The 13068-nt window shown below is 29.9% G+C and overlaps 1 protein-coding gene across 1 annotated transcript; it reads left to right on the plus strand.

Moving 5' to 3' along the window:
- Window positions 1-871: 871 nt before the first annotated feature.
- LOC119601456 (probable phospholipid-transporting ATPase VD) lies at window positions 872-12857 on the plus strand. Its single transcript, XM_037952397.1, has 13 exons — window positions 872-900; window positions 1162-1286; window positions 1371-2056; window positions 4089-4461; window positions 4530-5231; window positions 5291-5449; window positions 5507-5675; window positions 5734-5904; window positions 5968-6153; window positions 6219-6419; window positions 6488-6675; window positions 6786-6926; window positions 11602-12857. The coding sequence occupies exons 2-13, from the start codon at window positions 1216-1218 to the stop codon at window positions 11648-11650; spliced, it is 3096 nt and encodes a 1031-aa protein (XP_037808325.1). The 5' UTR covers window positions 872-900; window positions 1162-1215; the 3' UTR covers window positions 11651-12857.
- Window positions 12858-13068: the final 211 nt, after the last annotated feature.

The raw sequence follows: 13068 nt of genomic DNA on the forward strand, positions 1-13068 counted from the left end.
TTAGTTTTACGCCTCTCAGTTGTACGTTGAATAACGTTTCCAAATTATGCGTTGTCTGCATTAAACGCGTGCTTTCGTTTTACCTAAAAGTGAGGTTATGTTTTCAACTGGCGCTTGTAGAGTTTGTCTCGAACCAAGTGTTTGCACCAAGAAAGCAGTATGTCGACAAAACTCCCCTTTTGTTAGTTAATCACACTTTTTGACAGTTGGTGTCCCGAAATCCACTACATTCCCAGTTCGTTTCACCTTATCGTTATAAAGTGATGTGTATATCTTGACTATCGTTCTAGGTTCGATTTTCAAAACTTCGTGAGAATGGTGTGGTCCTTTGTGTGCTTTACGGCAAATGTTTCATTCCGTTTCTTATAGATAGCGAAGTCAATTTCCCTATACGTTTGGAATACCAATCTTTAATAACTTTATATAAAGTATGTCTTCCAGAAGGTTGCTATTTATCGGTCCATAGCGGAGATATGTTCAAAATTCTGATAAAACCCATAATTTTTCTAGAGTTTTTAATATATTTTTCGGAGGATATAAACAAATATCTTTCTTTTGATATACATATATAAGATATTTGAAAGACGTTTCAATTGCTATACAATATATTTAATAAATAGGGTAAATACGAATATCAGGGCACATTAGTTTCGGCTTGTATTAAGTAAAATTTTCTTAATAATTACTTATTAATTTTCCTTTACCAATTCTTAATTCAAGGTGGTGCGTGGTTTCACCGATAAACAAAATATATTTACACCCAGTAAATTTGTAAGTCGTGTAGAGGCAGATGCGCCTACAACAAAATTATATCGTTTTCATGGGGCCTTAATACATCCCTCGGGGGAAAGAGTACCAATATCAACAGAATGTTTACTATTAAGAGAAAGTAGACTTAAGGTGAGTAATGAACCAGAAATATTGTCAACATAGCAAGACTATCAAAAATATACGTCTAAAAGAAGAGTTGGAGTCCCTTTCATCTCTGACAAAAAAAAAAAAAAAAAAAACAAAACTTATTGTATATTTACTACCCTTATTAACAAATCTTAACTGCATTACTTATAACAATTTATTAAAGGTTTATAGAAAAAAAATTTGTCTAAGAAACCTTGTCAAAAGCCCTCTAAGCATTCTAAGTATACTCTTAACTATTTCTAGAATACCGATTTCATTGAGGGTATTGTAGTATATGCCGGACATGAAACAAAAGCTATGTTAAATAATAGTGGACCACGTTACAAACGTTCCCAGGTGGAACAACAAATGAACATTGATGTTATATGGTATGTCTAAAATAAAAAAAAAACGTTCCCAATAGACTTCCGATAATTATTTACAATTAACTTCAATTTATTTGTCCTATCCAGGTGTGTAATTATATTGTTAATATTATGTGTTGTTGGTGCTGTTGGTTGCAAAATGTGGCTTAGCTCTTTTGAGCAATTTCCTGTACCTTATCTACCCTTCGAAGTTGATCCCAGTTATGAGGGTCTTCTTATCTTCTGGACCTATATTATTATACTACAAGTTATGATACCACTCTCGTTGTATGTCACCATTGAGCTGTGTAAGATATTACAAGTTTTCCATATACACAATAATGTCGATCTCTTCGATCGTGATACGAATAAACAAACCGAATGTCGGGCTATGAACATTACCGAAGAGTTGGGACAAATTCAGCATATCTTTTCGGATAAAACCGGTACACTAACGGAAAATAAAATGTTATTTCGCCGTTGTGTAGTAAATGGCATTGATTATAATCATCCGCCTTCGGAGCTGGAAAAGGCGTATTCGAAACCGGGCTCACCGGCTCCTCCTCTGGTGGCGAATGCCACACTTGTTAGTGATATGGCGAATTTAAGTTCGTCGGGTATTTTCCTGTCGCAAAATTCGCAAAGAATTCAAGAGTTTTTAGTAGTTTTGGCGATTTGCAATACGGTGATAGTTAGTGCGGCGCCACATCGTGATCTTATGAATGCCAGTGGCATTATAGAGGTGCAGAGTAATAACACCTCTCTGGTGGGAGAGTCGTCGGTGAATTTGAAAGGTAAGTGAAGAAAAGTAATACTAAAGGAAATGAAGGAAGATTTTTCTAAATAGAAATGGGAATTATATTGAAAAGTCTATCTATCTATCTATCTATCTATCTATCTATCTATCTATCTATCTATCTATCTATCTATCTATCTATCTATCTATCTATCTATCTATCTATCTATTATATTGAAAAGTCTATCTATCTATCTATCTATCTATCTATCTATCTATCTATCTATCTATCTATCTATCTATCTATCTATCTATCTATCTATCTATCTATCTATCTATCTATCTATCTATCTATCTATCTATCTATCTATCTATCTATCTATCTATCTATCTATATCTATCTATCTATCTATCTATCTATCTATCTATCTATCTATCTATCTATCTATCTATCTATCTATCTATCTATCTATCTATCTATCTATCTATCTATCTATCTATCTATCTATCTATCTATCTATCTATCTATCTATCTATCTATCTATCTATCTATCTATCTATCTATCTATCTATCTATCTATCTATCTATCTATCTATCTATCTATCTATCTATCTATTATATTGAAAAGTCTATCTATCTATCTATTATATTGAAAAGTCTATCTATCTATCTATCTATCTATCTATCTATCTATCTATCTATCTATCTATCTATCTATCTATCTATCTATCTATCTATCTATCTATCTATCTATCTATCTATCTATCTATCTATCTATCTATCTATCTATCTATCTATCTATCTATCTATCTATCTATCTATCTATCTATCTATCTATCTATCTATCTATCTATCTATCTATCTATCTATCTATCTATCTATCTATATATATATATATATATATCTATCTATCTATCTATCTATCTATCTATCTATCTATCTATCTATCTATCTATCTATCTATCTATCTATCTATCTATCTATCTATCTATCTATCTATCTATCTATCTATCTATCTATCTATCTATCTATCTATCTATCTATCTATCTATCTATCTATCTATCTATCTATCTATCTATCTATCTATCTATCTATCTATCTATCTATCTATCTATCTATCTATCTATCTATCTATCTATCTATCTATCTATCTATCTATCTATCTATCTATCTATCTATCTATCTATCTATCTATCTATCTATCTATCTATCTATCTATCTATCTATCTATCTATCTATCTATCTATCTATCTATCTATCTATCTATCTATCTATCTATCTATCTATCTATCTATCTATCTATCTATCTATCTATCTATCTATCTATCTATCTATCTATCTATCTATCTATCTATCTATCTATCTATCTATCTATCTATCTATCTATCTATCTATCTATCTATCTATCTATCTATCTATCTATCTATCTATCTATCTATCTATCTATCTATCTATCTATCTATCTATCTATCTATCTATCTATCTATCTATCTATCTATCTATCTATCTATCTATCTATCTATCTATCTATCTATCTATCTATCTATCTTCTATCTATCTATCTATCTATCTATCTACCTATCTATCTATCTATCTACTATCTATCTAATCTATCTATCTATATCTACCTACCTACCTATCTATCTATCTATCTATCTATCTATCTATCTATCTATCTATCTATCTATCTATCTATCTATCGATCTATCTATCTATCTATCTATCTATCTATCTATCTATCTATCTATCTATCTATCTATCTACTATCTATCTATCTATCTATCTATCTATCTATCTATCTATCTATCTATCTATCTACCTATCTATCTATCTATCTATCTATCTATCTATCTATCTATCTATCTATCTATCTATCTATCTATCTATCTATCTATCTATCTATCTATCTATCTATCTATCTATCTATCTATCTATCTATCTATCTATCTATCTATCTATCTATCTATCTATCTATCTATCTATCTATCTATCTATCTATCTATCTATCTATCTATCTATCTATCTATCTATCTATCTATCTATCTATCTATCTTAAAAAAATGTTTAAACAAAAACCTTTGATTGTAGGTGTTAAACCCACAGCTGGTCAAAATGACTTAACCTCTTCGCCAGCGCCCTCACTGAGCAATAATAAATTGGCATCGGCCATACCAGCCGATCGTTATATACGCTTAGCTGAATCACGTTCCGTAACACCATCACCGCCACCTAATTTAGCATTTAACATTCCAACACAATCGCACATACCCTCACTGTCGCCCATAAGTAGTTCAGCCGAATCGACACCCACCTCAGAGTCACCGCCAATGAAATTGAAATCATTATCGCATGCCATCTCGCCCACAGGACGTGCTAAGGCGGCTATCAATTCAAAAATTAATAGTATTACAACATTTTTAAATGCCAAGACACAAAACAAACGACTGGCCAATAAATTACAGTAAGTTTTTCATCCTACTAGGGAAAAGAGAAATGATATTAAGTATTTTTATTGTTTAAATCTTACAGACAACAAAAAAATAATCCCACATATCAGACTCCAGATGGTCGTCCTTTATACGAAGCTGAAAGTCCCGATGAATTGGCTTTGGTTAATGCCGCCTATGGTTATGAATGTTGCCTTATCAACCGCAGTCCAAATCATATTTTGGTCAGTGTACCCAATAAGGGTTTAGTGGAGTATGAAGTTTTGAAAATCCTACCCTTCGATTCCAGCCGCAAATGTATGTCTATAGTGGTAAGACGTACGGGTACACAGGAGATAGTTTTATATACAAAAGGTGCTGATACTTCAATAATGCCCGTATTGGCACCCTGTTCCCCTAACTCACCCGAGGGACTGATACGTGAAAAAACGCAACAACAATTAGATCGTTATGCTCGCGATGGTTTACGTATTTTGGTAATGGCTAAGCGAAATCTAAATGCCGCCGAATATACCGACTGGTGGGCCAGACATCAGGAAATCGAAATGTCTATGGAGAATCGTGAACGGCGTTTGAGAGATTCTTTTGCCAAGTTGGAAAGTAATTTAACTTTATTGGGTGCGACGGGCATAGAAGATCGTTTGCAGGAAGGTGTTCCCGAGACCATACAATCTCTTATGGCGGCTGGTATATCAATATGGGTGCTAACGGGTGATAAACCCGAAACCGCTATAAATATTGCCTATTCAGCAAAGTTATTTACACAGCAAATGGAATTGATTAGGTGAGGAGAGAGGAGCACAAAGTTTTTTCTTAAAATAATATTTATATGGAAAATTTCAGATTAACTGCCCGTTCGAGAGATGCTGCCGAATCTGCCATTAATTTTTATTTAAACGAAATTGAAGCTGCCAAAGTAACATCATTTGAAGGTAGTCCTCGACTTAAACCACGAGCTCTAGTGGTGGATGGTAAAACTTTAACTTTCATATTGGATTTAAGGTAAAATATTTAATTTGGAATTAATGGAAAATTCGATCTGATTGAATCTTATTTCAGATCAAAACTGATACGTCCTTTTTTAAAATTGGCCAAAGGCTGTGCTTCTGTGCTGTGTTGTCGTTCCACCCCCTTGCAAAAAGCTTATTTGGTTAAAATAGTCAAAGAGGAGTTACGTTTGTGTACATTAGCCATTGGTGATGGTGCCAATGATGTTTCAATGATACAGGTAAAGTATTCCTTTGTTTTGGATCTTATTTACATAATTTCAATAATTTTCTTTAAAGATGGCCGATGTGGGCGTTGGCATATCTGGCCAAGAGGGTACACAAGCTGTAATGGCGGCCGATTTTACGGTGGCACGTTTCCGTTATCTGGAACGTTTGCTTATAACACACGGCTATTGGTGTTATGATCGTTTATCTCGTATGATTTTATATTTCTTTTATAAAAATGCTGTAAGTTGAAAATTTTTATTTTAAGCGATTTTTAATAAAATACCAATTATTATTTTCTTTTAGGCCTTTGTTTTCTTAATATTTTGGTATCAACTGTATTGTGGTTTCTCTGGTTCCGTAATGATGGATCAAATGTATTTAATGTTATATAATTTAATATTTACCTCGCTGCCTCCTTTAGCCATTGGTGTCTACGATAAACGTGTGCCAGAGGATTTACTATTGAAAAATCCTTATCTATATAAAAATGTAAGTTGTTGTTTTTACCTTAAATAGGGAATTATCGGGTTTTAATATAATTTCTAAATTTCTAGGGTCGTTTGGGTTTAGCTTATAAACCACATGATTTCTGGATTATACTATTAGATTCCCTGTACCAAAGTCTGGTGGTATTTTTTATAGCTTTATGTGCCTATGCTGGTTCAGAAGTTGGTATATGGGAATTTGGTGCCACCATAACGGCTTCCTGTTTATTTACGAATTTATTACATGGTGTTATAGAAATACGTTCTTGGGTAAGTTTTACTTTTCTTTCTATTTGCTTAAATTCTAATTTAATTTCTTATCATTATACTCCTTGCAGACAATACTACATGTGCTTTCTATGGTTTTAAGTTTGGGTTCATTTTATTTATTTTCAATTGTTTACAATTCCATGTGCGTCAATTGTTTTGGCCTTCCTTCGAGTTATTGGGTGATATTTCGTTGTTTTGCTTCCGCCGTACATTGGTTGGTGATTGTTTTATCTGCGGTCGTAGCCATTTTACCACGGTAAGTGCAGCTGCTTAACCCCAACATTCCCTACTCTTTTGTATATCCTTGAACTTTATTTTTTTTTTTAAATTCTTGTTTATCAAATATTTATTATGTTTTCATTGCAGTTTGCTATTTACTGTCTTAAAAACAACCATATTTCCAGATGACAGCACAAAAGTTTTATTGAATAGTAAGCGAGAACGCAGTAGAGGTGAGGGTTTATTAGTTACTTGGTCAAGGTCAACATCTGCTTCATCAATTTATAGGTAAAGGACACACAACTAAACTTCAAAGTAAAGGATTTTTTCTCACATACAAACTTCTCCTTCTCTCTCTCTATTATTACCCTTTTGTTCATGCAATGTTTTTTTGTTTTTTCTATTATACAAAAATACTTTGTAGCCCATATTTTAGATGATGTTTGAGTTGTTTTGTTTTTTATCCTTTAGTACCTATGTATGTGTATTTTGTTGTTTAAATATAAAATTTAAAAATAAATTTTAGTTTGTTGTTTGTTATTGAAAAACTTTTTAAATTTAGTTTGTACCTTTTTTTTAATAATTTTTATTAAAAACTATCGCCTTTTCAATTAATTATTAGTTGTGTGTGTTTTTGCATTTAATTTTTATTTATTTATATTAATTGTTGTAGCAGCATGTTTACCTTTAATAATATTTTTAATTTATTTTTTATTATTCCTTGATCTTCCCGTATTTTGAATATCACTTAATCTTACTTTAATAAATTTCGATAAGACACTTTTCTATATGAAAACTCTTTTCTATATAAAAACTGTTTAACTAGACACTTTTCTATATGGAAGCTGTCTTAACAAGACACTTTTCTGTATGAAAGCTGTCTTAACAAGACACTTTTCTATATGAAAACTGTCTTAACAAGACACTTTTCTATATGAAAATTGTCTTAACAAGACACTTAACAAGAAACTGTCTTAACAAGACACTTTTCTATATGAAAACTGTCTTAACAAGACACTTTTCTATATGGAAGCTGTCTTAACAAGACACTTTTCTATATGAAAACTGTCTTAACAAGACACTTTTCTATATGAATACTGTCTTAACAAGACACTTTTCTATATGAAAACTGTCTTAACAAGACACTTTTCTATATGAAAACTGTCTTGACAAGACACTTTTCTATATGAAAACTGTCTTGACAAGACACTTTTCTATATGAAAACTGTCTTGACGAGACACTTTTCTATATGAAAACTGTCTTGACAAGACACTTTTCTATATGATAACTGTCTTGGCAAGACACTTTTCTATATGAAAACTGTCTTGACAAGACACTTTTCTATATGAAAACTGTCTTGACGAGACACTTTTCTATATGAAATCTGTCTTGACAAGACACTTTTCTATATGAAAACTGTCTTAACAAGACACTTTTCTATATGAAAACTGTCTTAACAAGACACTTTTCTATATGAAAACTGTCTTAACAAGACACTTTTCTATATGAAAACTGTCTTAACAAGACACTTTTCTATATGAAAACTGTCTTAACAAAACACTTTTCTATACGAAAACTGTCTTAAAAAGACAGTTTTCTATATGAAAACTGTCTTAAGAAGACACTTTTCTATATGAAAACTGTCTTAACAAGACTATTTTCTATATGAAAATTGTCTCAACAAGAGACTTTTCTATATGAAAACAGTCTTGACAAGAAACTTGTCTTATGAAAACTATCTCGACAAGACGCTTTTCTATATGTAAACTGTCTCAATAAGACACTTTTTATATGAAAACTTTCTTACAAAACTCTTTTCTATATAAAAAATGTGTTAACAGGACAGGACACTGTATTGACAAGACACTTTTCTATGTCTTTACAAGACAATTTTCTATATGAAAACAAGACACTTTTCTATATGAAAACTGTCTTAACAAGACACTTTTCTATATGAAAACTGTCTTAACAAGACACTTTTCTATATGAAAACTGTCTTAACAAGACACTTTTCTATATGAAAACTGTCTTAACAAGACACTTTTCTATATGAAAACTGTCTTAACAAGACACTTTTCTATACGAAAACTGTCTTAACAAGACACTTTTCTATATGAAAACTGTCTCAACAAGAGACTTTTCTATATGAAATCTGTCTAACAAGACACTTTTCTATATGAAAACTGTCTCACTGTCTTAAGAAGACACTTCTCTATATGAAAACTGTCTTAACAAGACACTTTTCTATATGAAAACTGTTTTAGCAAGACACTTTTCTATATGAAAACTGTCTTAACAAGACACTTTTCTATATGAAAACTGTCTCAACAAGAGACTTTTCTATATGAAAACTGTCTCAACAAGACACTTTCTATATGAAAACTGTCTTAACAAAACACTTTTCTATACGAAAACTGTCTTAACAAGACACTTTTCTATATGAAAACTGTCTTAACAAGACACTTTTCTATATGAAAACTGTCTTAACAAGACACTTTTCTATATGAAAACTGTCTTAACAAGACACTTTTCTATATGAAAACTGTCTTAACAAGACACTTTTCTATATGAAAACTGTCTTAACAAGACACTTTTCTATATGAAAACTGTCTTAACAAGACACTTTGCTATATGAAAACAGTCTTTACAAGACACTTTTCTATATAAAAACTGTCTTAACAACACACTTTTCTATATGAAGACTGTCTTAACAAGACACTTTTCTCTATGAAAACTGTCTTAACAAGACACTTTTCTATATGAAAACTGTCTTAACAAGACACTTTTCTATATGAAAACTGTCTTAACAAGACACTTTTCTATATGAAAACTGTCTTAACAAGACACTTTTCTATATGAAAACTGTCTTGACAAGACACTTTTCTATATGAAAACTGTCTTGACAAGACACTTTTCTATATGAAAACAGTCTTGACAAGACACTTTTCTATATAAAAACTGTCTTAACAACACACTTTTCTATATGAAGACTGTCTTAACAAGACACTTTTCTCTATGAAAACTGTCTTAACAAGACACTTTTCTATATGAAAGCTGTCTTAACAAGACACTTTTCTATATGAAAACTGTCTTTACAAGACACTTTTCTATATGAAAACTGTCTTAACAAGACACTTTTCTATATGAAAACTGTCTTAACAAGACACTTTTCTATATGAAAACTGTCTTGACAAGACACTTTTCTATATGAAAACTGTCTTAACAAGACACTTTTCTATATGAAAACTGTCTTAACAAGACACTTTTCTATATGAAAACTGTCTTAACAAGACACTTTTCTATATGAAAACTGTCTTAACTAGACACTTTTATATATGAAAACTGTCTCAACAAGACACTTTTCTATATGAAAACTGTCTTAACAAGACACTTTTCTATATGAAAACTGTCTTAACAAGGCACTTTTCTATATGAAAACTGTCTTAACTAGACACTTTTCTATATGAAAACTGTCTTAACAAGAGACTTTTCTATATGAAAACTGTCTTAACAAGACACTTTTCTATATGAAAACTGTCTTAACTAGACACTTTTCTATATGAAAACTGTCTTAACAAGAGACTTTTCTATATGAAAACTGTCTTAACAAGACACTTTTCTATATGAAAACTGTCTTAACAAGACACTTTTCTATATGAAAACTGTCTTAACAAGGCACTTTTCTATATGAAAACTGTCTTAACTAGACACTTTTCTATATGAAAACTGTCTTAACAAGAGACTTTTCTATATGAAAACTGTCTTAACAAGACACTTTTCTATATGAAAACTGTCTTAACAAGACACTTTTCTATATGAAAACTGTCTTAACAAGACACTTTTCTATATGAAAACTGTCTTAACAAGACACTTTGCTATATGAAAACTGTCTTAACAAGACACTTTGCTATATGAAAACTGTCTTAACAAGACACTTTGCTATATGAAAACTGTCTTAACAAGACACTTTTCTATATGAAAACTGTCTTAACAAGACACTTTTCTATATGAAAACTGCCTTAACGTGACAATTTTCTATATGAAAACTGTTTTGACAATACATTATTCTATATGAAACACTTTTCTACGTGAAAACTTTCTTGACAAGACACTATACTATATGATAACTGTCTTGGCAATACACTTTTCTATATGAAAACTGTCTCAACAAGAGACTTTTCTATATGAAAACCGTCTAACAAGACACTTTTCTATATGAAAACTGTCTCAACAAGACACTTATCTATATGAAAACTGTCTCAACAAGACACTTTTCTATATGAAAAATTTCTTAACAAGACTCTTTTCTATATGAAAACTATCTCAACAAGACATTTTTCTATATGAAAACATTCTTAACAAAATTCTTTTCTATATAAAAAATGTCTTAACAGGACAAGACACTGTGTTGACAAGACACTTTTCTATGTCTTTACAAGACAATTTTCTATATGAAAACTGTCTTAACAAGACACTTTTCTAAATGAAAACTGTCTGAACAAGACACTTTTCTATATGAAAAATGTCTCAACGAGACACTTTTCTATATGAAAACATTCTTAACAAGTCACTTTTCTACATAAAAACTTTCTTAACAAGACACTTTTCTATGTGAAAACTGACTTAACAAGACACTTTTCTATATGAAAACTGTCTGAACAACTTTTCTATATGAAAACTGTCTCAACAAGACACTTTTATATATGAAAACTTTCTTAACATTACACTTTTCTATATGAAAACTGTCTTAACAAGCATTCCTTGCTTTCCTTCTTTTCTAAAAAGGAACATTTTGAAAATTTTCGATCAAATTCAATGATTTTTCTGCGGTAATAAGGATAATAAATAATTCTTCATCGATTTATTACAATATTTAAATAAACATTCACAAATAAGATCATATTTTTGGGAATTAAAACGTCATGTTTAATCATGATTTAATGTAATTATTTTATTTTACAGAATCACCGATTATGGGTCTAAGAATCAGATTATAACATCAATTACCTGATTATTACTTAAGATCTTATAAATTAAATTGTAATTAACTCAATGTAATGTTTGTATTGTAATGTAATGTAATTTAATATTTTTAAAATTAAGTTCTACAAATTATACCAACGATTTTCTTTATTTTATATATATATAATTATAATCTAATTTGTTAAAGTTTTTTTAATTTTAATTTAAAGAAGTGAATGAAGAAAATAAAAAAAAAACAATATTATTAGTAAATTAAAATCCTGCCTTACGCTTATATAGTATATATTTATAAATATATATAATTATATTTACATATATACAAATATGCTTAAATATGTACTAAAACTTAATTGCATATAACAATAATGTATTTTAAACATGATTTTGCTAATAACAACTGAAAATTTATTTATAATTAATGTATGTAAATACCATTTATATTTAATTCTTTATATTTAAGTCTTAATATTTAAGAAGAAATTAAAATAGAAAATATCCAATCGAGATGATGTAAAAATTATGTTATAATTTATGTTTGTTATATTTTACTATTGTATTTTTTTATAATTTTCTATTATTTCTCTAAAGTGTACTTACAGTAAATGAAAGGGGGGAATTTACAAATATAAAGAAATGGTTTAAATTTGAAAATTCTGGTCAATTTAAAACTAAAATTTTTAAAATGAAAATCATATGACAGAGAAGAAAGTTCTACCAGTAATTTATTACTTTTAAACAATATTTTAATTGTTAAAATTCCTGAAAAATTAGCGTTTATTATATATTAATTTGCTCAGTTTTTTAGCAGTTTTATAATTTTAATAAAATCATAGTTAATTAAACTTTTGTCAATTATCAGTTAACAAATTTGCAATATTTGAAAGAAAATTTGTTTTCAAAGATAAATATGAATTAAAAAAAGCTTTAAATAAATATAATTATAATCACTTTCCCAGAGAAACATGAATTAAAACAAATGGAGTTTTCTTTCCTGACATAAAATCTTTACAAGATCAATTCATTGGTACTTGAACGAAATTGTATTAAGAAACTCTCTTGACAAGACACTTTTCTATATGAAAGCTGCCCCAACAAGACACTTATCTATATAAAAACTGTCTTAGCAAGACACATATCTACATGAAAACTGTCTTACCAAGACACTTTTCTATATGAAAACTGTGTTGACAAGACACTTTTCTATATGAAAACTGTCTTGACAAGACACTTTTCTATATGAAAACTGTGTTGACAAGACACTTTTCTATATGAAAACTGTCTTGACAAGACACTTTTCTATATGAAAACTGTCCTTACAAGACACTTTTCTATATGAAAACTGTCCTTACAAGACACTTTTCTATATGAAAACTGTCTTTACAAGACACTTTTCTATATGAAAACTGTCTTAACAAGACACTTTTCTATATGAAAACTGTCTTAACA

Source organism: Lucilia sericata, unplaced genomic scaffold, assembly GCF_015586225.1.
Source record: "Lucilia sericata isolate MDLA Ls3-8-SP2 unplaced genomic scaffold, ASM1558622v1 Contig000166F_arrow, whole genome shotgun sequence".
NCBI lineage: Eukaryota > Metazoa > Arthropoda > Insecta > Diptera > Calliphoridae > Lucilia > Lucilia sericata.

Excerpts from the sequence above, each read along its gene's own strand:
- LOC119601456 (XM_037952397.1), top strand. The coding sequence starts at position 1,216 with ATGTTAAATAATAGTGGACCACGTTACAAACGTTCCCAGGTGGAACAA. Across the intron at positions 5,232-5,290 it reads CAGCAAATGGAATTGATTAG|ATTAACTGCCCGTTCGAGAG; the intron begins GTGAGGAGAGAG and ends GGAAAATTTCAG. Across the intron at positions 5,676-5,733 it reads ATGATGTTTCAATGATACAG|ATGGCCGATGTGGGCGTTGG; the intron begins GTAAAGTATTCC and ends TTTTCTTTAAAG.